Consider the following 27,123-nt stretch of genomic DNA (forward strand, 5'->3'; position numbering starts at 1 on the left):
GTCAGGACGGGCTGCGCGAGGCCGGGCGCCGGAGGAGGAAGAGGGGGATCGACGGCCGAGGGCACGCGCAGGGAGGGAAGACCGCAAGAGGCGCGCGGGCGGGCGGCGCAGTCTGTCTTCCTCCAATCTGCTCTGTGGGCCGCGCGGGTAGGGTGGAGGGGCCGGCTACTCCCTCTCCAGCCTGCTGGGCGGGGGCTCTGGCCGGCCGGCTGGGGCGTGCGAGTGCCCTCCGTCGGGGCGCGCAGCGGAGACGAAGGGGCCCCCTGCCGAGGGGGCCGGGCCGGCCGCGGGCGGCGCCGGGAGGGGCCGCCGAGGGTCCCCGGGGAACCCGCTCTGGTTTCCCAGCTGCCTTCCCCGGCCTCCACCGCAGGGCTGGCGTCCGAGCGGTGTGTGTGTGTGGCGGGGTGGGAGTGGGGGGGAGAGCCACTCAGAGTTTCCAGCGACATTTCCAGCGTCTGGAAAGGGAGCCCTGCACGGCGGAGCCAGGACAGAGGGCGGGAATGATTAGAGATCCCGGGTCAAGCCAGCAACTGATACCGGACCGGCAGCCTCGGAGACAGGACCGAGATGCAGACAGGCTGGGGCCAAGATAAGGGCGCCCCAACAAGTACAATGGCTCAATGGGCCGAGTTAAGGTCCCGCCGCCTCCTTCCCCACTTGGGGAGAATTTGTGCTTTCGTAAGCGCGCGTCCGGGCGTGTGCAAACAAACACACTCACACAGACGCACGTGCGCCAGCAAATGGGCGGATGCTCACACACGTGCAAGCACCACTGAGAGCAGCATGGGGAGGAAATCAGCCTTAGGGAGCGGCCCCCTGGGCGTGCCGCGCCCCTAAGAGGATGAGGGCGGGGTCCCTTTGGCGGGGATGGGGTTACCAGGGTCTTGGTGTTCCCATACACGGTATTTGTTTTGATCTTGCTGCTTTTCCGCTGTTCCCACTGCTCTGAGAGCCTGCGCCCGTTGGCTCCCAATCCCTCTGGCCAACCCGACTTTCCCTTCTTCCCCAAGCCTCTGTGTCCGCACAGAGCATATTATATGAAGGTGTTTAACTGGAATGCTTACTGGTAAGGGAAAAACTGGAGTACTTCTTAGCCCTTGGCTTGGCTCTGCGACCCAAGCCCCAAACCAACCAAACAGCAAGTAGTTATTGGGCAATTTTAGATCCATCTGGGGAGTGATCAACGATAAATAATAGAAATATGAAAACATTTACTGCATGCCTACTGGGTGTAAGACTGGTGTCCTGTGGCCACCATGCACTTTAGGGTGTTTTCCAACCACATCATTCAACTCAAAAGTTGAGAAGGAAGGGAATGGAGAAAAGATGAAAAAAAAATTTTAATTCCACCATTATTGATGCTATTAGCTTTATCTTTTCTCAATTCAGTTAAAAGAGCTCTCCCAGTGTGGTGAACCAGCCTGAAACAATATCACATGTGAAAGGGGAAGGAGGCATGTTTAAGTTGTGCAGAAGCTCGAAAGACAGGCATGCTGGCTAGCATCCAGTGTCTGCGGGGCTGCCATGTGCAAAGAGACCGGCTGCACAGAAGTGGGACCCTTGGGTGCATACTTGGAAGCAGATCCAAGGTTTCCAAGGAAGAACTTCTAGAAGGATTACAGGGGTTCCAAGCCTACCGATCATCGGGCATCCCTCTAGAAGTAACTGCACTGAGCAGAGAGCTGAACGAGGTCACCTTTAAGGCCCCTTCCAAGAATCTGTGATTCTTCAGGAAAGCTGAAGGATGGGATGGGATGGGTAGCCTTGGCCCACAGAAGACAGCTGCAGAAAGGAGTGTAGGCATTCTGGGACTTCTTTAGGCATTCTGGGACTTCTTGAGGACAGGCAGCAGTACACTGTCCTACCCCTTAAGCTTGGATATTTACCTACCTACCCTCAGCACCATCCTCTTCCCTCCCTCAGGGATAAAATATAAGCCCGTTTCCCTGTCACCAGTTTGTTTTTTTCCCACCTGTCAGGATCCTTGCGACTAAGAAGGGCCACATCTCTTTCATGTTCTTCCTTGCTCTCCAAAGATGGTGAAGCTGAAGATCTTCCAATTCCAGGAATCCTGGCCATACCCTCTCTCACCAGCAGCGAGTGTCTCTTATTCTCTAGGGCTCTGACCTGGACTCCAAGATAAATATTTAATGTAGAGGGTGCAGCTGAGCTGACCAAGGTCCTCACTTCCCGTTTCTCACAAAAGGAGGTAGCAGCCAGGGGCAAGTAGCTGGGGACTGGCTACCAGGTTCCATCTCTATGGGAATAGGGAGTCCGGTAAACAGCTTTGTAGGAGGCGGCGGGTCGGCCCCACGGGAGACCTGAACCTTTCTACTGAGCTGCTCTGACTTCTGCCTACTTAGGCCCAGTCTCTGCTGGGCTTATCACCGCTCTCAGGTCAGAAGCTGCTCTGCCCTGGTACCAGTGGAAATCAACTCTCGAGTCTTGGGCCATGTGCACTCTTGAGTCTTAGGCCATGTGCCCGGACCAACGAGGAGCTATAACAGGATCCCTGCATAATGTTCCCTGGTGGCCATCGGGCCTCATAGCAAAGAGGATGAGAGAGATTTGTAGGAGCACAGAGGATAAGGAATCTTGACTGATTCCTCCCTTTCTGCACATATCTAGGGAGAAAAAATCCCTCCTTTGAAAAGTGGAAGATTAAGGGGGGAGAGGGGAGTAGCAAAGTCCAGAGATGTAGCCAAGAAACAGGTATCTGATTTCTCAACTCCTCCTTCCAGCCTCAGTTCTACTTACTGTGGCCTAACTCCCCAGACAGCTGGCATGATTTAGGGACAGGCTGCCCCAGGTGACCCGGCTGTTGTCAACAAAAGAGATTCTTTTCATCCCAATGCACTATCAGCTCTGGTGACTCCCTTATCTAACAGGGACCTCCCTCCTTGTGACTCTTCCCCTGTCTCTGGCACTGCCTTGTGTCAGGGGGCTGCCTCTGCCTTCTCAGAGTCACCTGAGCCACAGTAAACACAGTTACATAACTGCTCTGTTTTTCCTAGCTATCTGATCCTGGTCAGCAGTATGCCCCACCCCCCCACTCCCGCTCCTCAAGCCTGCCACCTTCTCCCCACGTGGCACCCATGTCAACAGAGATCTGTCCATGCCCACCACCCTAAGGGATAATAGCCAAGAGACTCCCAACAGATGTGGCTCTTCACATGGAGCAGGAGAAGGAGGGCTGTTCATACACGAATACGGGTCACTCTGAAAACCAACCTCTGTCACCAAGAAAAAGGATGAGTGGAAAGAGCCTGTAAGTGGCTTTTTATTGTAAGTGAGCAGAGAATTCAGTTTTATTTCTCAAATGGGAAAAAGGAAGCCAGGGATCCCAGAAGACATACACCTGAACTCTCAATTTCTGGAGAATTATCTTTATCTAGTACTGGGAGTCTGGCATTTGAATGTCACCCTCTGAGATCTGCCCCTGAGCAACTAAGTGGCTTCCTGACCCTGTGCCTCCATCCTCCCACATTAGGCAAAGGAAGAGCATCTGCTCTTCCTTCCCTTCTCCTCCACAGGGATGAACTCTGGCATATTCTTTAGTTGGGCTTTGAGCAGGTTTTTTAATTTGTGCTCTCAGAAGAGTGTTCTCCACCTGCCAGGGGAACTGAGTGAGCAGACCAGAATGGAGTGAAAAGATATTTGCCACAGGTCAGATATGGTCTGTGCTGGAGCCTGGCAGCCAGGGTGTGTGAGCAGATGCTCACGGGAGTGGAGAAGGAGGCTTTCAGGCCTACCTTGCACACGTCTCTCCATAGCACACACATGACATAACAGGCATCATCTACGCGGGGTTCTCAGAGTCAGTCACGTCCCAACCTTGGAGACTGTCTACACTATCTTCAAGGAAGCCTTTACACTGACATCACATCAGCGACTGTTCTCTCTCCCTCCTTTTATGGATAAGCAAACAAGCACCGTGTGCACATGGGGTGTCCTTCTTTGAGAAGGATTGAACTGGATAAACCTCTATCAGTTCCCAGGAAAGAAAGCGAGCAAGTGGCTGTCAGCTCTTTAGAAAGCAGATTTTATGAGGGAAGGATAAATAAGGGAAAACCCAGCCAAGTTAACTCAGCCACAAAGAAGAGCACACAGAGCAGGAGCTGGAAAACTAGGTCTGCATCAGCCTTCTTTCCTAGCGCAGGTAAACCGAGATAAGGAAGATAAGGGGGTTGATTTGTTGATCAGAGCATGACTTCATTGTCTCCTGGCCTCCAAACAAAGAATAACCACTCCTTGAATTCTAGGACAAACCTTATCCTGAACTGCATCAACATCAAAAAGATGGTCCAATTTACCATTACATTATGACTCTACTGGACCAACATTGCCTAGTATCTCTCTAAAACCTGCAAGGCATGACAGAAAACCCAGGAAGACCACACAATTACATACAGCAGGCAAGAAGGTAGGGATCGAGTCTAGGTGTGGTGGGAGGTCAGCAGGAGTTTGCATTTTAGCTCTTAATTTCCAGGATTTTAAATAACTTTTTTCACAACTCTGGAAATAAGGGCAAACATTGCCTCATTTTACTGAAGGTTTAGCTAAGGTTTAAGGACATTGCTAAGTCAGGATGCTATTTGGAAAACAAAGATCCCAAAATGCATACACAGCTTATTTGAAATTAGGAATGTGGGCTTGTTTTCTGCTCTTGATGGGGCTGTACTTACAGTGAGCGCATCGCCTCACTCAGGCCTGGCAGGGCCTGGATTCAGGCTTTCAGCCTCTCCTGCCGGAACTGCTAAAATGCCCTCATGGATACATTTATCCTCTCCAAGGGCCCTGGGTGCTTCCCCTCCCTTCAATCTTCCTCTTATTTCCCCTTGTGAATTCACAGCGCCCCATGGTAGCTCCTTTGGGGAGGAATCAAAAGGCTGGCCTTACATACACTTCCTTTTCTTGTTAGTCCAGCTCCATGTTCAATGCCTCTCTGGCTCCTTTGACTTTTACCAAGGTGGAACTCATGCCTGTCTACTAATAGGATCATATGCAGAGTTATTAAATTACTACAGTAAAAAGTATTTTTATCTTTTGTAAAGACTATACGTTTTCTGGGATGTCTTTCTTCCTTCTCTGTAAGTAGTGGCCTCTGCCAGAGAAGCCAGAGGGGGAGCTGGGACCTGAGCATGCGTTAGTAGTGGGCAGAGTGCCGGGTAGGAGGGTGGGGCAAGGCAGCAGATTCTGAGTGGGAGAGGCAACACTGCAGCCCCCAAGGCCTATTTAAAACTAAAGAAAGGGCTGAAGAGGTAAGGGAAAGAGGTCTTTTTTTGTTGTGATGAGATTCCTTTACCAGAGACCAGACCAGACATCAAACATCAGGCTTTCCCCTGATTTCTGGAATTATTAAATGGGCAAGAGCCAACTATAAGTGACTCTACCAGGAAATAAAGGAAATAAAGACACAGGAAGCCAATAAAGTTATTTAATTTTAACAGTGTTTTTTTTAAAGATGACTTCCAATTTACAATAAGAAAGTTTTAACAAATTAATTTCTTGATCACAAAAAAGACTTGTTAATTTCTGCCAATAAATAACATTTCCACCTTTTCTTTAACCTAACCAAAAGCAAGAAAAAGCAAGTAATCTCTCAGCAATAAGCAAATAATCCATCACTCAGAAAAGCCTTTTAAAAAATGACATCACAAGCTAATCTATGTCTGACCACCTCATTTAGGAAGCAAAACCAGGATCCTTTCTTGGAAAATGCCTGCTAACATTTCCACTGGGAAAAATACTATTGGTCACAGTGCATTGAGAAAGGAAAAGTAAGGCATTCATGATGGCATCTTCGAAAAGGTTCTCTGACTGACCAAAAAACCTGTCTTTATTGCTGCAAATCAAATCTATGGTAGGCCTCCTTCTTATTACATGCACTTTCAGTTCAACATGCAAAAAACCCCCATAAAACGTTATTTGGAGACACCTATGTCAAGGAAGTGAAGGGGATCTGGGCAAGAACTTACGGGAAGGCAGTGTGCATGGCTCTACTTTAGAGCTGCTCAGAGGGATGGTCTACATCCATGTCCTTGCTTCTTGATCTTAAGCCACCTTGACTTGTCATGAGGGTGTAGAAGAGAAGATGCATAACCCTGTCTCAGACAAAGGTGTTATTTAGCAAGTCTTGCCAAGGTTGCTGGGGCGTGTGGCCAAGGCCTCCCAGGAGGGAATATCCTCGCCAGTATCATCTTTACCTTTGTGACTGCATAGACGAAGGCAGCTAAGCCTGGCCCCATTCACTTTGGCTGGCGAGACATAGGCAGGGCAGGCCATGAGGCTCAGAGTAACACAGGTTCCCTCTTCCACACTCTGGCAACGGCACAAAGCTCTACTGTTAACACAGTTCTCTGTAAAACTCAAGAGTAACAACCCTTTTTTTTCAACTACACAATTTTCTTCCTCTATACACATCTGCTCTTTCTTCTGGCTTTCCTATGAGTGTTTGATCACAGAAGTGCTGAAGAGGGACTGTGGCAACACAGTGCTTTGGAACTACCTTTCAGGTCACCCAGTCCCTCCTCTGGCTCCTGTTGGGGCCCCACTGGCTGCCCTCTACTCCCTCTTATGGCAGACATCGGGAAAGATGTGGACCAGGTGCCAGGCAAGATGGTATCCATCATTATAACCACAAATGACTTAGGAAATTGGAGCCTCATTACCATAACTGGGGCTTTGGGATTACCTTCCCTCTGAAATGTTTCTGCCTAGGTATGAAAAGCTGAATAATGTTCTGAAAAAAACTTGGGTTCCATTGTTACTATAACAACTCTAATAAATATTGGAGATTCTAGAATGATATCTTAATAAGTCTTTATGGGTTCAGAAATAATTTTCAATATAAAAACTGGAGAAAAAAACCTGATAATTAATACAAAGAAAAACTATAAATTAGTCAATCTGGGGCAAGCTCTTCCTAAACCTAAACTGTTTAACTTAGACAGTTAATTCTCAAGAGCTTGAATTTTATTTATAGATAAATAAGGTCAAAAATGCTGGAGATCAGCTACAATATTTACATAAAACAAAGAAGGGTGGAGGGAAGTGATTTCAGCCTTACACCTTCTGAGAGGCTGGAGATTCTTGAGTAATGACCATGTAAGCCCAGCTGCATGTCACATAAGCATGTTTTATAATATTTTGCTTATGAAGAGCAGCTGCCTCAAACTTTGTGTTTTAAAGTTACTTAGAAGAGGATCTATGGGACAAAGACAAGGCTGAAAGGCCCCAAAGTTACCTAATTTTAGAAATCTCACCCTTGCTCCTAAATGACATTAAATAATAATGTATTTTTTTAATATTTTATTTATTTATTTGACAGAGAGAGACAGTCAGCGAGAGAGGGAACACAAGCAGGGGGAGTGGGAGAGGGAGAAGCAGGCTCCTAGGGGAGGAGCCTGATGTGGGGCTCGATCCCAGAATGCCGGGATCACGCCCTGAGCCGAAGGCAGACGCTTAACGACTGAGCCACCCAGGCGCCCCTAAATAATAATATTCTGTTGGCAAAACAAACAAAAGGATTTTTCTTTTCCTATTTTGAACAGTGTCAGGAAGTCACATCTAAGTTATTAGGAGAAGAAACCAAATCTCTGCTATTGACAGGAACTTGCTTCACTGAACCACAACCATCTGTGTAGGAGCAGAAAAGGCAATGTAAATATAGATTGAAGGATATGAGAAATACTGGTATTCGTGGAAAGTCTGATTCTCCTATCCCTAGACCAGGGGCCAGATCAAGCCCATCAGAGAGTGATACGCAATTTTCCCTTTGCCAGTCAGTATCCAGTCACAAAACGCCAACAAATCAGCAATTGCCTGTCCCATAACCAAGTGTTTGCCTTGAGGTTTTAAAGAAAACTGAGGCTGCTTTTATTTAGCATTCCATTAAACACACACACACACCCTTGGCTTCTTGGGTTGTTTTTGCTCTAAATATTCAGGACACACAGATTTAAAAAGGATGTATGTTTTAAGCTTGTGTTAATGAGTTTTCAAATTTTTACTTAAAAAAAGTCATCTGATCAATTTGATGTAAAACAAAATTAGAAAAACTGGTTCTTGGGAAGTGTCATTTTTTTAAGTGATATTTCAGTAAAGTATACAAAAGGGTCCTCCAACATGTCTGGGAAACTGATGTAAGAAGTGTTTTTCTCCCCCCAGATGAGAGGAGTTGAAGAAAATAAGGTCCCTATGGACCTTAAAGTGAAGGAGAACAAGATAAAAGTATTTTTAGTATCTTTAAAACATGCAGGGGGAAGATTTAATAATACAGAAGAGGCTTTGAAAATGGGGATATTGCAGAGCTCTGACAGCAATTAAAGTATTTGAAATGATGGCCTTAGGCAAACCTGGAACAGGAAACCAGCCATCCGGGGAGCTACTGCTTAGATTAAAACATTCGAAAACATGTTAAAAACCCTCTAATGAAGTCTAAAGTGAAGAACAAGTACTGTTATCACAATACGTATATTCATATATGGATACATCCATATATATATACATATACATATATACATACGTATATATCCCCAAGGCTCATGCCTTCTAAATCGTCTTGAGTCATAGGTGCAAATACAGATGACAGTATAGATTGACGGTCTCACTTTCAGAAGCTACCTGTATCACATGGAGACACATTTATACACAACTTTCTAAACTACTGAAACACACACCCCAACTTTCTATAGAACATAAGAAATAGCTATACCTTCAGAATTCAACAGAATTTGAATTTTCAAACCTAACTTCCTTGTTGCTTTATTGTAAACTCATTCTGATTTTCTTGAATCATGACTTCTTACCTCTCTGGCTGATCCCCCCACAGCTCACAGAGTAACTATAAAATATCCTTTTTTTTTTTTTTTTTTTTTTATTTGACACACGTTACATTTCAGATGTACAACTAAGTGATTTGACAAGTTTATACATCATGCTATGTTTACCACAAGTGTAGCTACCATCTGTCCCCTTACATCCCTACTATGGTATCACTGACTGTATTTCTTACACTGTGCCTTTTATACTCACAACTTACTCATTCATAACTGGAGGCCAGGATCTCCCTCTCGCCTTCACCCATTTTGCCCATCCCCTCTCCACCGTGGCAACCCTCAGTTTCTTCTCTGTATTTATAGGTCTTTTGCCATGCCTCTGTCAAGGAAACTTGCTTTACTGTATAACTTGTTTTTGAAAAGATAATTAAGACATTCCTAAATAATAATCCTTTTTACTAGAACAGCATTTTTTGCTTGTAAAGATCTTCAGTAACTATTTCACTACTTGCCTGATGATTGAAGCCCTTAAGAGTGGTTTCTACCTGCTGATTATGTATGTATAACAGCCTCAGATAGGAGAAAAGGAGAAAGAGATGGAGACTCATCCATCAAATCTGTCATGTCGACTGATCTTCATTTTAGGTGAGATTTCCAAAACAGTGGTCCTTTCTTGAGAGGGACTGGGGGAGGGAGGAGTGTGAGGCCATCCGGGTGAAGAATTCCCTCTCTGAGTATAAAAAAGTGATCGGTAAAGATAACTACTCAAGACTTTTGTTTCCCTCCTTTCATAGGTTTTACTCATAACCCAGTAAGAGGTCTTTTATCTCCTTCCCCCATATTCTTCCTATCGTTTTTATTGACAAAGCAATCCATGCCACCAGATTCCAAGCCCCAAAATGCTTTGATCTCTGTCATAAATTGGGAACTGTTAGCAAAAGGTATAGGAAAACAGAGATAGATGGGCTAAATCCTCATTCTTCTAGTAAAATTATGTGGGGTATTGGGGGTTTCTTGTTTTTTTTGAAAAAGGTTTCTGGTGTCCTTAAAGCTTACAACATAAAGTAGTACTGTCAAGAGATACTTGCTTCAATGCTGGACTCCTACATCCCAAATGATATTAAGAATTCCGTAAATAAGCACTTTGGTGTAGTATTGCCCAGACATGCACATTCACTACAAAGTTGACCAATGAGTATTATGACATGGCACCTGTCACCAGACTAAACCAAAAACAGGAGCCCAAGGATCACCGAAATTTCTTTCCCTCACTCGTTGTTACTTGAAAAACTAAGAGAAGACTATTCAAACGCTGTATCTGAACACTTGTTTTCGTGTTCCAAAATATGCTGACGAAGACTGACATACAGTTCAGCCTAATGAGTGTTTAAAGATGGAGAAACATCCCAGTAATTGATACAGAAAATAGGAAATCCTCATCATCCAATGCCCTTTAGCAAGACTTCCAATTCATAAGAGAATCATTCTACCCTAGTCAGTTTCCATTACCCCAGTTGGTTTTTAAAACACTGACGCAGAAAAACAGAAGGACAAAGGGGAGAACACACACAATAGCTGATGCAGTCACACAGAAGGACATAAATACTTCTTACTGTTGAAAGCTCTATGGAGGGCATTTATAAAATATTTAGAAATGTAGCTTCCCTTGCAGTTGGGTAAATCACCTTCCCTTGCAGTTTTGGGCTTCAAAAATGAAAGCAAAAGGTTCTGGGAACAGTTGAGAAACCTCCAAAGTTCTAAGGGAAGTTTAAATCAATCATGCCCTTGTTTGGAAGAAGAAATTTTGAGTAATTCTAAGAAAATCCCTCACTGCTTTTTATTTTATCTTACTAGAATGTATTTAGAGAGAACTGAGAGTCCAAAAGTAGGTTATATGGAAAACATTCTCCTTGGCCCTCAAATCTCCAGGTTTGGATTATTCATTTAGAAGTTCTACACTAATCAAGTTTTCCAGAAGAAAAGTTTTAGCCACTGAAATCGGAGCAATCTTCTTCAATGGCACCCTGTAGGAAGGGAGAAGAAAAACACCCTCTTAAGTCTGAAAAACTATTATTAGTCTGAAATGAAAGCTATCGCCTTCCAAAAGAACAGAAGAAAAGGCTGGCTAGTTCAAGTCAGAAACCCAGGGTGGAGGTTTCCAAGGCCCTTTTATTAGGGGAAGGTCCCCTTCGTAGCACAAGACTTCACATATTTATCAGACAATCAGATCAGTTCTTAAAAATTAGGGGAAAAAAAAGGGAAAAACAAAACAGATGCACTTTTTATATATATTAAACATAAATTAAAAACAATTTATAAAATATTCTTACAGCATAAATGCAGACTGAATTATGAATGCACCTCCAGGTTTAAGTTGTTAAAGTTGTTTGTGTTTTGTTTTCCAATAATAAATAAATAAAATTTGTTCTTAAGTTTTGGATCCACCTGTGCCACAGCAGGGCTCTGCGTCATTACTGGCTCTTCTCCCCCTGTCGCTCCTGTGCGCAGCGTTGGGTTGTGGAGGGGCAACCAATTTCACTGGCCCATCGGGGTACTGGCTGTCTTTTCGGGGTGGCATCCGTTCGTTAATTCGGTCCAGACCTCGGGCTTCTTCAAAACTCCGGATCCTGTGCTGAAGCGAAAACCCTCTGATGGCTATGGGAAAACAGGAAAGGGAAGAGCCCGATTAGACAGCAATGCAACAAGCTTAAAGTTTTTTAGCATACAGCAACCTCCTAGAGAAAACCATAGAAGGGTTGGAGCACATGTCTGGTGAAGGTAACAGGCAGTATTTGACTTGGATCAGCCTTGTCTGAAGCTACTGCTTCCTTAAGGCCCATAGGGCAGTTGAAACTGTGAAAGCGATTTTCACAGAAGCTCAATACAATTAATCATGGCATAAGTATACCTGACAAATCGCTAACAAGTTCATTTTTAACCTCAATACATTTGAGAACGGGTTTCTTATGGGCCTGAAATATGCTTAATGTAAGAGAAAAGGCAACACTAGAATAATAAAACAAGTTAAACAGAGTAGCTAACTTTAGCACCAACACCATATTGACCATAACAAAATAAAAGGGCTCATCTTTTTGTCTAGAAGGACAGCTTTTTCTCTTGCACAACCAGGAGCTGAATGTAAGTTAAAAGGCATCTGAAAAATAGCTTCTGGATATCTTCCCTCTAATTGAACTTTAGTATCACTAAGGAAAGGCATTCCCATTTTGAACCACCTTACTTAACAAAACAACTGAATAAATAACACAAGTTTATCAATTCTAATGATTTTCATTGTCAGATTCATAGATGATCTGTTGCTTGAAATTTGTTTTCATAGAAACAGAGATAATTTAGCTTGACTGACTTAGGGCAACCTCAGAAATGAGTCAAAGTAAATCCTTGTCTACTTTTGCCTCTGCTCTTGATATCCTTTAGAATCATTAGATAAAGAGGCTGACCTGTTTAGTCTCTAGTAATCACATAGAAGTCACTTCTATATGGAAGGGCTACAGGATTAAACTACCTGATCCCTCATGACCAGTTGCTTAAGCTTCAGCCATTGCATTAAAACTGAGAGAGCCCAGAGAGGACTTCAGCTGTGGAGAGGGTCATTTAAATTAACACAAATATAGGACGCAAAGGAAACACTTTGTGAGCATGCCTAGAAATATTTACTCCTTTTCTCACTGTTACGGTTCTGGTGATGCAATAACAGGAGATTTGAAATGCTGACACAGCTCTTTAAAACTAGTAGACAGACACATGATCACATCTATCATAGGAATATGGCCATACCTTCCCGGGCCTCTACCGCTTCTACTGTGGCTGTAAGAGGCAGGAGCAGTGGCATGCAAAAATGAAGACAGAAAAAGAGTGAGTAAACCAAAAGCATTGCTGCCAGCACAGACAACCCAGGCTCCCACCTCAGCCTATTCCCATCCATAATAAAAGTCAACTAGCTCGAGAAGCGAGAATTACTGCAAAACACTAAATCGGGGGGAAATGTGAGGTGGCGAGGGTTTCTAATACTTTTAACATTTCAGGTGGCATGGGAACCTTTTTAGCTAATAGCATCTATAGCTAAGACAATGGGTCAGTCAAGCTGACTATAAGAAACCAAGAGTTATGTTGCTTTCCTCATTTTTAAATAGCCAGCTGCTAATTTACGTTTTGACATTCACATATCAAAATAACTTGAGTCAAATAATTTAACATTACAACTATTCTTTAGTTTCTAACAGCTCAGATGGTATTAAATGAACTGTTGCTGGGTCCTATTCAAAACAGTTATTTAAAACTACTTCTTACTGCTCTTAAGCAATTTATGTGGGGTCCAACTGTCCTTTTTAAATTACTTAATTAAAAAAGAATGGGCTTTGAATAACAGACTAGCATTTGGAAGGAGAGAAACATGGGTTTTAAGTGAGCAGTTATTTCTTGTCCAGGGGTGGAGTACTAAATTGGCAAAGACATAAAACTACTCAGTACTGGATACAAATTCCTGTACCATCTGGGATTAGAGATCTAGGAGAAGCTGCCATTTCCAAACCATACGGCTTCCATTCACTGTGCAGGAGAGCAGGCCAATTACTAAGAGGGACTTCTCCTTCGGTGATGCAAAAGGAAGTAATTTAAAAATTACTGCCAACAAGTAAACTTCCTTGCATCATCTTTTTAAAGCCTAACACATGAAAAGGTTACAGGTTGCAGCAAGAAAGATCTTATTAGAAGAACCTTCTCAGTTCCTCCAGTCCCAATTTTTTACAAGAAGTCAGGGAAAAATAATGAACAGGACCGTTTGCTGTTCCTGAGGTTTTGTGTATCAATGAGAGGAGAAACTGCAAGAACTGACAGTTAAGTTCCTATCACAGTGTGAAAAATGGAAACTTGGAATCAACTTATCAGTGCTTAAGTTTGTCAACCATATGTAGGCCTGTGGTAAAGCAATGTCACACCCTCTTTAATCTCCTCAAATAGAATAAACATTCACAAGAAAACAATAGTACCTTTAAACAGTACATCACTGCTGCTGTTACAAAGTTGAAGAATAAAGCATAGGCTGAAATTGTATACAGATTGTTGGTCTAATTAGAGTTTATGTGGTAAAATGTGGACTAGTATTACACTGTTTAGGGTCCTTCTGGAATTTCTTTTTTGCGCCGGGTATTAAGATACCAGCCTGCATTAAGGGGCATTATAAGAAATAGTCACAAAAAACTGAGAAACTGGTTTATTTATTTATATTTAATTTATATATATTTATTTTTATTTTATTAAGTTTCCTTACAGAAATATAATTCACATGCCATAAAATTCACTTGTTTAAAGTGTACAATTCAGTGATTTAATATATCTAGAGTTGTACAACCATCACAATCTGTGGTTAGAACATTTTCATCACCCCAAAAAGAAGGCTGTTTACCTCCATCCCTTTCCCTTAATCCTAGAGCCAACCAATAATCAACGTTCTGTCTCTACACATTTGCCTGTTCTGGACGTTTCATATAAAGGGAATTGCACAGTATGTGATTTCAGCACCTGGCTTCTTTCACTCAGCATGTTTTTAAGGTCTAGTCGCGCTGAAGCAGGTACCGGCAATTCACTCCTTCTTACGCCTGAATAGTATGGTATTGTGTGAAGAGCCACCTCATCAGGTGATGGACGTCTGAGCCATTCCCACTTCTTGGCTCTAGCGAAAAATGCTGCTGTGAATATCTGCGTACAAGTCTTTGTGTGGATACATTCTCACTTTTCTGGGGTATACAGCTACAAGTACAACAGCTGGTCATAAGGTCAACTGCACGTTTAATCACCTAAGGAACAGCCAGACTGGTTTCCAAAGTACTGCACCGTTTCCCGTTTCCTCCGGCAGGGTATGAGGGTCCCAACTTCTCCATAACAACACTTGCTACTCTCTGTCTTTGTGATCACAGCCATCCTAGTGGGTGTGAAGTGGTATCTCATTGTGGTTTGGATCTGTATTTCCTTAACATCTAATGACATAGAGCAACTTTTCCCATGCTTATTGGCCACTCGTATGTCTTTGGAAAAACGTCTATTCAACTTCTTTACCCATTTTTTAATTGGGCTGTCTTTTTATTATTCAATTATAAGAGTTCTTTCTATTTTCTAGATACCAGTTCCTTATCAAACCTATGATTTGAAAATATTTCCACCCATCCTATGGGTTTTTTACTTTCTTGATGATGGTTCCATTTGCAGCACAAATGTTAATTTTGATGTAGTCCAATTTATAACAGATTTGTTATTTTATGGTCTTTGTGAATCTCATTCAGTTCTTGGCATTCCTCTTCATTTCAGTACTAGGAAGCTTGGGAGTAAAATTTGTGGCTGTCTATTGGCTTTTTGTTTGTTTTCCTTTGTGCTCCAAATATCAAGCATATTTATTTTATTCACTGTGTTATATGTATACTGTAACTTATTCAAATCCCTCTTGGAACAAGGTAAGGCATAAATGAATATATGCTATAAGGCCATATGGAATATTGTTGGTTGAAAGCTCTCCAAGTTACAGGAACAATAAAAGGTCTTTTTTAGCTAATGCTCCAGTTTGCCAATGAACCTGTAGAACTGAGACTCTGATGGAAAACGACAAATAAACTCAGTTTCTGTCAATCAATGAGAGACATAAGAAGCTCTAAAAAGGTAGCTCCAACTTTAGGGTTGTTCTTATGCATTCCTGAAGACGTCTATCAATTTCAAAAGTACCGATAAAAAATCCTATTTGATTAAAACACTCTTATTCCAATTAGGAATGAAGAGAAACTATAATATATACTTGGGACGGAGAACAAAAGGCAGACCGAAGACTATGAACAAACAAACAAATCTCCAAGTAGCACATCCATACAATTCTCGTCCTTATTCATCCCAGACCTGCTCTCTCGAGGTCCAGACTGAAACAACAGCTTTGGGGCGCCTGGGTGGCTCCGAGGGTTGAGTGTCTGCCTTCAGCTCAGGTCATGATCCCAGAGTCCTGGGATCAAGCCCTGAATCAGGCTCCCTGATCAGCAGGAGCCTGCTTCTCCCTCTCCCTCTGCTCCCTGCTCCTGCTCTCTCATTCACTCTCTCTCCCTATCTTAAATAAACTTAAAAAAAAAAAAAAAAGAAAGAGAGAAAGAAAGAAACAAACAATTTTGTGGATCAGCAAGTTTCCAAAACTTTTCAAGTATGGATATAGAAGACATTCCCTTTTTCCTCACCCATGGGGTTTCCTACGAATTCCAACCTGCCTTGTCAGAAGTGCTCTCAGAGTAGCTCACATTACCAAACAAAGTAATGGTGGGAAGTATTTTGCTTACAAGAAACTGTACATTTATTTGAGAGAAAAAAAATTCAACCTGAAATAGTTCACTAATCCTTTCCATGAAACTAAAAAAATTAAGAAAATTAGTTACGTAATTCCAAGGAGAAAATGTTCATTCCCCTTCTAAATAGCTAAACTCTAATATTCCAAGATTTAATCTGAAAGAGAAGGAGGAATCCACTCCTATAAGAAGGGGGGATAAAAGGCTTGTTCCTATTAATCAATATCAGTAGACTTACCACAAAAAGCAAAGGATTCCTATAAATAACGGGATGACAAGGAAAAAGAAAAACTTAAATAGAAACAATTTAATAAACAAGGGGGAAAAAAGCAGTGAAACTTTAGTTTAAGTTGCCAATGCTTCAACTGCAGTTTTTGTGCTTAGAATTAGTCATCTTGCTTGACCAGATCTACGTCTATTCTGACAAACACCAACCTTTTCATTCCAGCTTCCATAAAGCCGTCTCCTTACAAGCCAGGGTCTATGCGCCTTTTAGAACTGACACTCTGACTGGAGAGGTGACTGTGGCACTGGAGTAGGATACGGCTCGCAGGCAGAGGCTAACAGCCTCTCTGAGAAATTCTAACACCCCAAAATAAAACAGGCATAAGTGGGATGCCTGGGTGGCTCAATTAAGCATCCACCTCTTGATTTCAGCTCGGGTAATGATCTCAGGGTCGTGAAATCAAGCCCCTCGTGGGCTCTGTCCTCAGCGGGAAGTCTGCTTGTGATTCTCTCTCTCCCTTGACCCTCACTCGAGCGCTCTCTTTCTAAAATAAGTAAATCTTAAAAAAAAAACCATACATAAGTGAGACATATCATGTGCACAGCTCTGTATGTTCTTGTGTATGAATACACTTGTGTAACTATACTACCCAGATAGTGATACAGAACATCGCCACTACTCCAGAAGTCCCCTCTGCTCCTCCTGCGTCAATATTCTCCCACCAGAGGAAGTGCCATTCTGACTTCTGGCTAGTTTGCCTATTCTTTTTTTTTTTTTTTTTTTTTAAGATTTTATTTATTTATTTGACAGAGACAGCCAGCGAGAGAGGGAACGCAAGCAGGGGGAGTGGGAGAGGAAGAAGCAGGCTCGCAGCGGAGGAGCCCGACGTGGGGCTCGATCCCACAACACCGGGATCACGCCCCGAGCCGAAGGCAGACGCCCAACCGCTGTGCCACCCAGGCGCCCCTAGTTTGCCTATTCTTGAACATCCTATAAATCAGAGAGCCTGTGATCTTTTGTGCCTAGCTTTCTTAGTTTACCATAATATTTGTGAGATTCAATCCTGTTTTTGCATGTCTTCGTAATGTTATTTTCCATTGCTGTGTAGTATTCCAGTGTATAAACGGAACACATTTATCTATTCTACTATTGATGAACCTTTGGGTTTTTCCTGTTTTGGGCTATATGAATAAAGCTACGGTGAACATTCTTATGCAAATCCTTTGATGGACATATGCATTTATTTCTCTCTGATATACCAGGTCTGGGATTGCTGGCTTATAGAGGAGATACATGTTTCGCTTTACTGCCCAAGAGTTTTCCAAAGTGGTTGAACCAATTTACATGCCCACCAGCAATGTATCTAGTTCTATTCTCCACAAATTCACCAACACTTAGCCATTCTGGTGACTATGTAGTGGAATCTCACTGTGGTTTTAATATATTAAGCATCTTTTCATATGCTCATTGGCCATTTTGATACTGTCTTCTGTGAGTGCCTGTAAAAGTCTTTTGACCATTAACAAAATTGGTTGTTTGTGTTTTTCTTATCGAGTTTGTAGTTCTTTATAGATTCTGAATTTAAGCCCTTTGTCAGACATATCTATTGCAAAAAATCTTCTCTCAGTTAATGGCTTGCCTTTTCCCGTTCCTAAATATGTATTTTTGTGAACAGAAATTCTTAGTTTTAATGAAATTTTTTTTTTTAAAGATTTTATTTATTTATGTGACAGAGAGACAGCCAGCGAGAGAGGGAACACAGCAGGGGGAGTGGGAGAGGAAGAAGCAGGCTCCCAGCGGAGGAGCCCGATGTGGGACTCGATCCCGGAACGCCGGGATCACACCCTGAGCCGAAGGCAGATGCTTAACGACTGCGCTAACCCAGGCGCCCAGTTTTAATGAAATTTAATTAATTGATTTTTTTTTCTTTTAAGGATAGTACTTTTTGTGTCCTAGCTAAGGGCTCTATCTACTCCAATACTCTCCATACTTTTTTGGGTAAGTTTTTTCTTTTACATTTAAGTTATAATAATTTTGAATTAATTTTTGTATATAGAGAGAAGAGTTAAGATTCACTTTTCCCCCACATGGATATCCAATTGCTCTAGTATCATTTATTGAAAGAAGGCCTAATTTTAAATTTTATGTTGACTGCTGGGTAATGGGAGCACACCTTCCATGAAAGGAGTATTTCTCATACTCACCTGTCTCAATAGTCTGTTTTCCTCCTGAGAGGACACCTAGAGGGAGTGTCCCTGTTGGAGTCAGGCCCTTGAGAGTCAGCACACTCTCACTCTCTTCCCTGCAAAGGAAGGTGAAAGCCCTACATTAATGCCAGGGTGTCTACTGCGCAGCAGTTCAGTTCAAAGATACTGGAAGGGAAGTTAAGAAAAGATGCAGAGAGATGGAGGAAAGGTTCTCCTTCTTCCTACCCCTTCCCTGACCCAAAGAAAGATGTTTTCTGTAAGTATCACAATTTTAAACAACCAGCAGTTTCTTGTTTTTCAGTTAGAGGTACTTAATAGCCAGGTACTATTCTAATTCTTCCATTATATCATCCCATTTAATCCTCCTAATAACTGTATAAGGCAGGTCTTGTTATTATTGCACTTTTATTGACAAGAAAACTGAGGCTCAAAATCATACAGCTAAGAAGAGGTCAAGCCAGGATGTGAACGCAGGCAATGTGGCTCCAGAATCCACACTAAATCACTCCATTCACTATATCTAAACTTGTACCAAATGAATGTTTGTCAAAACATTTCTGGTCACTTTAACATATAGGTCAGATTCAATGTGCACTCAGCTCTGACTCTGAAGACCTATCCAATCATACCGAGCTCCAATTCTAAAAAAAACTGTTCTAAAATCAACTTCTAATTTTCTCTCCAAGTGCTCTGATTCCATACTGTAATGACAGATTTATCCTTACCGCAGAATTGAAAAGACCCGTGCCATCTTCCCAATGGCTCTGATTTTATTCTTGATGATTTCCTTTCGAACTGTAGTGCCTCCTTCAGGAATACAAAGACTCAGTGAGTTAAAAGAATGTGTTAACAGGTTAGTTGTTACAAATGCAGGATGAAGTATTTTTCTAAGTTAAAGAAACTGTTGTTTTAAAAAAAGAAATCAAGGCCTAAGTTTGTTTAGACAAACAAAAATCCCAGGAAGTTCTAAGGAGCAAGAGAAAAAACTACCCAGAAAAGGGGAAAAACAAGATGAAAAAAATGGAGGGGGTCACAACAAAGACAGACTGGACGGACCTACAAGAGGTGGGAACTTATTTGTGGTTCTGAAATACAGAGCACAGTGAAGAATGAAACATACACGTGTCAACAAAGACAGTGGCTACAGCAAAAATCTCTTCTGAGAATGCTGTGGGCCACCTCAGGATGCGGGGTTTGGCTTGCCAAATGGCAAGTGATGATTCACGCAGCTGTCTTCTGCAGGCAAACACAACACAGAGCTAGCTCTCCTCAACTTAGTGAGGGATGCTTTCATTCTATAATCCTCAGTTACTCACACACTGGTGAGTTATTTCCTACCACAGACAACTGCGCAATATAAATTATGATGGTAGGGAAGGTCTTTATAAGGCAACACCAAAAAAGTTACCACATCACTGTATGGCCTTTTCTCATCTAAGATTCAGGGAACAGCTCACACATGAGAAGCTAAGGTCCAGGCATGCACCAGGTGACCGCACTCAAAAGTCAGAAAGAGAAACGTGGCCTCTCCTTCCTGCAGAATTATATGGCAGGTGCAAAGAAAACATTTATACTAAGACAGAAAGGGAGGATGGAGAGCCTGTCTGAAATCACTCAACTACAACTAAAAAGGTCTAATAAAATTAATAGGTTGTGGTGGGACAGACAGCGAGTATTAAGCTCTTAGCACATTTTAGTCGGATACCTTTCCGATAGCTTGAAATGTAGTGATCTTCAGCAAGAAGAGACACCAAGAAACAAGGAGATGAAGATAGAAATATGGGAAGAGAAATTTAAGTTGACATGAAAGAGAGAAAAAAAATCAAAGTGAAATGCAATGAGAGAAGCAGGCTACTATCTTTATCAGCTCAGAAGAGGCATCCTTGGTAGCATGACAGAGTATTAAATTATAGATTTCCTGTAAGCAGTTTTCCCATTTCTTAAAAGTTTATAGTTTTACATTAATTTACACCTATTGTCATCCAAAATACCCTATCCCCACAAGTCATGCAAATAAAATCGGACAAAGAAAAAGATATTTGGGAAACAAATGACTTGAAAACAGGGAACAAAAAACAAAGGGCAAAATAAACAGCCTACAAATCTCTTAATAAAGCCATGTATTTATGTTGAATGGAGTCACTATCTTCCTGTTTCTTTTTGGAGATATTATAGGCTTTCCCTTTTTCAGTTTTATATATTCTTCAGAATCTCAAGTTCATTCACATTGCTTTTTGCTGTCTGTGTTGTTGATTCTCTTCAAGACTTCCTGAGCTGGCTGGTAATCCTTGGTGTCTGCTTGTGACTGAGAATGGGGGCCGAAAAGTTGCCGCGTGGACTGCTGACTGGCAGTTTTACAGGTAGTGATCAGGGTGGGCCTTTGTGAGGGAGTTCTCTGTATCAAGATTGAGGATGCACATGGCCACTCAATTCACCTGTTTTGGGCAAGGTATTGATGCCCTCAGTTGTATACCTAAGCAGAAATTCTTTTGGCTTACCCTTTTTTTTGGGGATTAGCCTCCAGAGCTGGAAAAGAGGCAGTTGCCCAGTGGCAACTAGGACTGTAACTGCTTTTCAAACAGCTTCCACCTAGTCTTATATTAGCTCGGTGACCACCTCCCCCCTCCCCCCAACCCACCCACAGTCCCCAATTCTAGAAACTGCCACTACCAATTCCTTTGCTTTTTGAGAATTCTGTGCTGGAACTCAGCATTCCCCATTACTTTAGCTTTCTTGAATCAGCCAAGTGAGGAAGATTAATTCGTTTTCCAGCTTCTAAAAATTCCTGCAAAAATCTCCACGTTTTTGTAGGTTTGTAACTTCTAAACTTTTTTTATTGTCAAGTATGAGAAACATAAAGTACACAACACAAATGTATAATGCCTCTCTCTTCCCAAAGAAAATCATTCTCTTGACCTTTATTGAAATCACTTTCCTGCTGTTCTTCATAGTTTTACCATGTAAGCATGTGTGGATCCACAAGCACTATGGTTTTGTTTTTGAACTTTAGGTAACTGGAACAATCAAATACGTATTTTTGTGCCTGGTTTCTTTTGCTCAACATTATGTATGTAAGACTGATCTATGTTTTGCCTGTTGTAGTTCACTGTCATTATTGCATACAATTCCACTACATATGCCACAATTTATCCTTTTTACTGTCAGTGGTCATTGGTCTGATTCCAATTTTTGGCTACTGTGAATTTGACTGCTATGACTATTCCTATGCATTTTTCTTTGCTGCTATTTCTGTGAACTATATTCCTAGAATTAGAATGCTGTTATTATGTAGATGTTCAGCTCTGAACAACAGCTTGGCATTATCTACTAAATTGATGTGCTAATTTACACTTCAGTGTATGACACTCCTGTTGCTCCACATCCAGGCCAGCACTTGCCTTCTTGTTAATGCATCTTTAATTTTAGCCAATCTGGTGGGTGTATAGAATCATCCATTGTGGTTTTAATTTGCATTTTTACATTACTAATGTGAAGGAATATCTTGTCGTATCTTTACAGGCCATTTGGATATTCTCTTTCGTGAAGTGCTTGTGCAAGTCTCATCTAACTGACCTGCAGTTCTTTATATATTCTGCAAGTGAGCCCTTTGTTGATTGTGTTGCAGATATGCTCTCCCACTTGGCACCTTGTCTTTTCCCACTCTTAATAGGGTCTCTTGGTAAATACAAGTTCTTATTTTAACATAGTCTAATTTATTAATAGTTTCCTGTATGGAAGTGCTTTTTGTGTCCTAAGAAATTGTTCTCTACCCCAAGGTCATGAAGATATTCTATATTATAAATCCTAGAAGATTTATACTGTTTTACCTTTCATATTTGAGTGTATTAATCCATCTGGAAATTATGTTGGGGTTTGAAATATGATATGGGTCAGGTTTAATTTTTTCTCAGGTATCCCCAAATCACTTATTATCATCATTTTCTTACTACTCCTGGCAGTACCACCTCTGATGTAAATCAAGTGTCCACATACATTGTGATGTTTCGGGATTCTCTGTTCTGTTTCAGTGCTCATCTGTTCTTGCACTAATAATTGTAATTACTCTAGCTTTATAGTAAATCTTGATATAAAGAACAAGTCCTCCCACCCTGTTTCAAGACTTAAGCTATTTCCATACTAATTTTGGTACCTACGCATAGCATTTTCATACAAATTTTAGAATCTATCCTCAGCATTTCCACATGAATTTTATTTTTTTTTTAAAGATTTTATTTATTTATTCAACAGAGATAGAGACAGCCAGCGAGAGAGGGAACACAAGCAGGAGAAGTGGGAGAGGAAGAAGCAGGCTCATAGCGGAGGAGCCCGATGTGGGGCTCGATCCCGTAACGCCGGGATCATGCCCTGAGCCGAAGGCAGACGCTTAACCGCTGTGCCACCTAGGCGCCCTTCCACATGAATTTTAGAATCGAATGGGCTGTTAATACTTGACTTTGCACTGAAATCATAGATCAATTTGGGAATGATTGAGATCTTTACAATATGGAGTTTTCCAAAAATCAATGAACATTTTATTTCTTTCCATTTATTCAGATCTCCTTTAATTTCTCTAATAATGTTTTATAGTTTGTTGCTTAGCGGTACCACACACTTGTTAGATTTATTGTTAGGGAGGACACTGTAAATGGCATCTTTCTTAAGGTTTCATTTTGTTTGTTGCTGGTAATAGAAATACAAATGATTTTTGCTTATTGACTTTGTATCCAGCAGCTCAGCTACATGCACGTGTTGATTTTAACAATCTATAGATTCTTTTAAATTTATAAATAATGATAGTTGTGCTTCTCTCTTTCCAATCTTTATACCCTATGTTGCTTTTTTCCTGCCTTATTGTATTGGGTGTAACTTCTAATACGATATTGTACAGAGGTATTGATAACTGGTGTTCTTGTCTGTTCCCAATCACAAAGGAGAGCTTTCAACATTTTGCCATATGTTTGCAACAGGCTTTTATAGCTGTGTTTGTTAGGTTAAAGAATTCCTTTCTAAGCTGAGTTAAGGGATCTATTGCAAAACAAGGATGAATTCTACCTAATGCTGCTTCTACACTACTAAGATATGCTCTGTCTCCTTTTTAATGCACTGAATTATACTGTTTTATTTATTTATTTATTTAAAAGATTTTATTTATTTATTCGACAGAGATAGAGACAGCCAGCAAGAGAGGGAACACAAGCAGGGGGAGTGGGAGAGGAAGAAGCAGGCTCATAGCGGAGGAGCCCGATGTGGGGCTCGATCCCATAACGCCGGGATCACGCCCTGAGCCGAAGGCAGACGCTTAACCGCTGTGCCACCCAGGCGCCCCTGAATTATACTGTTTTAAATAAAATTTTATTTTAGAATAGTTTTAGATGTTCAGCAAAGTTGTGAAGACACTATAGAGTTCACATACATCCCTCACCCAGCTTCTGCTTTTATTAAGCTCTTGGGGTGCCTGGGTGGCTCAGTCGTTAAGTGGCTGCCTTCAGTTCAGGTCATGATCCCAGGGTCCTGGGATTGATCGGGGAGCCTGCTTCTCCCTCTGCCTGCTGCTTCTCCTACTTATGCTCTCACTATCTCTGTCAAATAAGTAAATAAAATCTTAAAAAAAAAAATCTTACATTACCATATACTGATTAAATTTTGAATGCCAAATCTTCCAAAATTTCCGGAATAAATCAACTTGGTTGGGAGACATAATTCTTTTATGTATATTGCTAGTTTCAATCTGTTGTTTTGTTTAGGATTCTTGTATCTATATTAATGTCCTTTCACATTTTAGTATCATAGTTATACCAGCCTCACTAAATGAGCTGGGGAGCATTTCTTCTTTTTTATTCTCAGGAGGAATTTGTGTAAAATTAGTGTTTTCTTTTTTTTATTTTTTAATAGTTTATTATTATTATTATTATTATTATTATTATTATTTATTTATTTGACAGAGAGAGAGAGCGAGAGCACAAGTAGGCAGAGTGGCAGGCAGAGGGAGAGGGAGAAGCACACTTCCTGCTGAGCAGAGAGCCTGATGCGGGACCCTGGGATCATGACCTGAGCCGAAGGCAGATGCTTAACCGATGAGCCACCCAGGCGTCCATGTTGTTTCTTTCTTAAATGTTTGGTAAATCTGTTGAAGTTATCTTCACCTGGCATTTTCTTCATAGAAAGATTTTAAATTACAGATCATATTTCTTGGTAGCATGTAAATATTAAGATTTTCTATATTGTGTCAGTTTGTTACATTGTTCAGGAATCTCTCCATTTCACCCAAGTTTTAAAATTCATTGGTATAAATTTATTCTCATTATTTTCTTAATGTCTATAGGGTCTGACGTATCCATTTTTCAGCACTACCATTGGTTATTTTTGTATTATCTTGTTTATTTGGTAAGTCTTACCAGGGATTTATCAATTTTACTAGTCTTTTAAAAAAGCACATTTTGGTATTACTACTTCTGTATTTTTTTCCTATTTTGTAACTAATATTCTTAATTTTTTATTTCATTTCACCTATTTTCTTTAGGTTTAAATTACTATCTATCCTTTTGTCAACTTTTTGAGATGGATGCTGATTTTCTGCCTTTCCTCTTTTCCAGTATATTCATCTAAAGCTATACATTTTCCTCTAAGCACAGATTTAGATACATCCCCCAATTTTTGTTTTTTTTTCCCCAAGTTTAAATCAATTTGTATTTAAGCACTGATTTTATATCACAAAATGTGGTATGAAGGTGAACTAAATTTACAACTTAATTTGTTCATGGAAATTGCCTTCGAGAAACATTGCAACTAAGCCGTATATAAGATTTTATATGCATTTCGGAAGACATCACACAGAAGCAGCTGCTTTGTTAATAAATTTGACCACTTTCACATTGCTCTTGGTCAGTCCACCACAGTTATGCAAAGTGAGAGAGTTATCTGGACCTTGTTGTACACACTGAACCATTCTGGGTGATGATTCATTTCTCTGCTTGTAGGGTGACTCAGAATATGAAGGCAAATGCCTGATTAACATTTTTGAAGTACTCTTTGTAGATGGCATCTATTTTAATTAATTTTGACCATCCTGTTACTTTAAGATCAAGTATAACTTAATTCCTCTCAGAAGCAGCAGAAGCTGTCAACCAGTGAGCATCTGCTGACATGGCCACAAGGTTCAGGCTCCAGCCCCAGGCCCAGGCCTGCCTGCTTGATGCCTGTCCTCAAACTTTAATATGCACTACTTTCCGTTTTCATTCAGCTCAAAATATTTTCATATTTTCTATGTGATTTGTTATTTGACCCATGGGTTACCAAGTATGTGTGTGTGTGAGTGTGTGTGTGTGTATACATACACTTATTTTTTTTAAGATAAGCTCTAGCCCCAATGTGGGGTTTGAACTCATGACCCTGAGATCAAGAGTCACATAGTCTACCAACTGAGCCAGCCAGCCACTCCTAGTGTGTGTGTGTGTGTGTGTATGAAATTTTATTCTAAAAATTTACTTATTTTAGAGACAGCGAGAGGGAGAGAGCGTGAGTGGGGGGAGGGGCAGAGGGAGAGAATCTCAAGCAGACTCCTCAGTGAGTGTGGACCTGACTGAAGCTCGATCTCACCACCCATGAAATCATGACCTGAGCCAAAATCACGACGAGTTGGATGCTTAACCGACTGAGCCACCCAGGTGACCCAAGTCTCCTAAAATATGGGGATATTCTAGATTATCTTTTTGTTACTGATGTATGTATTAACTGCATATGGTCAAAGAACAGTCATTATGATTTTAAATACTCTGACATATGAAACTTGCTTTTAACTCAGTACGTGGTCAATTTTTGTAAATGATACTTGTGTTTAAAAAGGTATATTCAGCACCTGTTGGATGCAGTGTTCTTTACATGTCCATTAGGTCAGGTTCATTAATTACCATTGTAATTTTCTACAATCTTCCTAATTTTGTTTGTGTGCTTGTTCCATCAATTACTGAGAGATATTTGTTAAATTCTCCCACCATCATTGTGAATATTTTTACTTCTCATTGTACTTGTTATTTTTTGTTTTATATATTATGAAGCCATATTATTAATTGCATACACTCATAAAATTGTTACATCTTATTTTTTAGTTTGTACTTCACGTAATATTTATCTAAACTTTTCTCCGGTTGGTGTTTGCATTATATATTTATTCTACTCCTTATACTTACAAACTTTCTATATCCTGATGCTGTGATTGTCTTATAAAACATAAAGTTAAAAAAATCCTACTTGACAATTTGTCTTTTAAATATTAAAATTTAATAAAATTTCTGAAATATTTATCATGATAATTTATTCTATTTGTCTTATTGTTATATGTACATTCCTTTCCTGCCTTCTTGTGGGTTATTTTTTATCATTCCACTTTTTTCTGTAATTTAAAAGTTATATACTTTAAAACCCTCTTTTCTTGAAGGTTACTCTAGATTACAACATATATCTCTTACTTACCAAAATATGATTTTTTTTTCAATTTTTTAAAGTACACTTAAGTAATCTCTACACCCAACCTGGGGCTTGAACTTACAACGCCAAAATCAAAAGTTGCATGCTCTTCCAACTGA

General features: G+C 40.9%; 1 protein-coding gene across 1 annotated transcript in view; it reads right to left on the bottom strand.

The window, feature by feature from the left end:
- Positions 1-7,426: 7,426 nt before the first annotated feature.
- The window catches only part of PPP3CC (protein phosphatase 3 catalytic subunit gamma), a 104,021-nt gene continuing 84,324 nt past the window's right edge, over positions 7,427-27,123 (bottom strand). Inside the window, exons 11-16 of the mRNA XM_034661279.1 lie at positions 20,247-20,273; positions 19,267-19,348; positions 18,539-18,636; positions 12,576-12,605; positions 11,226-11,435; positions 7,427-10,804 (exon numbers count right to left, since the gene is read on the bottom strand). Coding sequence (XP_034517170.1) covers positions 10,794-10,804; positions 11,226-11,435; positions 12,576-12,605; positions 18,539-18,636; positions 19,267-19,348; positions 20,247-20,273 — 458 coding nt within the window. The 3' untranslated portion in view covers positions 7,427-10,793. The remainder of the gene's footprint in view (positions 10,805-11,225; positions 11,436-12,575; positions 12,606-18,538; positions 18,637-19,266; positions 19,349-20,246; positions 20,274-27,123) is intronic.

The sequence above is a fragment of the Ailuropoda melanoleuca genome, chromosome 5 (genome assembly GCF_002007445.2).
Source record: "Ailuropoda melanoleuca isolate Jingjing chromosome 5, ASM200744v2, whole genome shotgun sequence".
Lineage (NCBI taxonomy): Eukaryota > Metazoa > Chordata > Mammalia > Carnivora > Ursidae > Ailuropoda > Ailuropoda melanoleuca.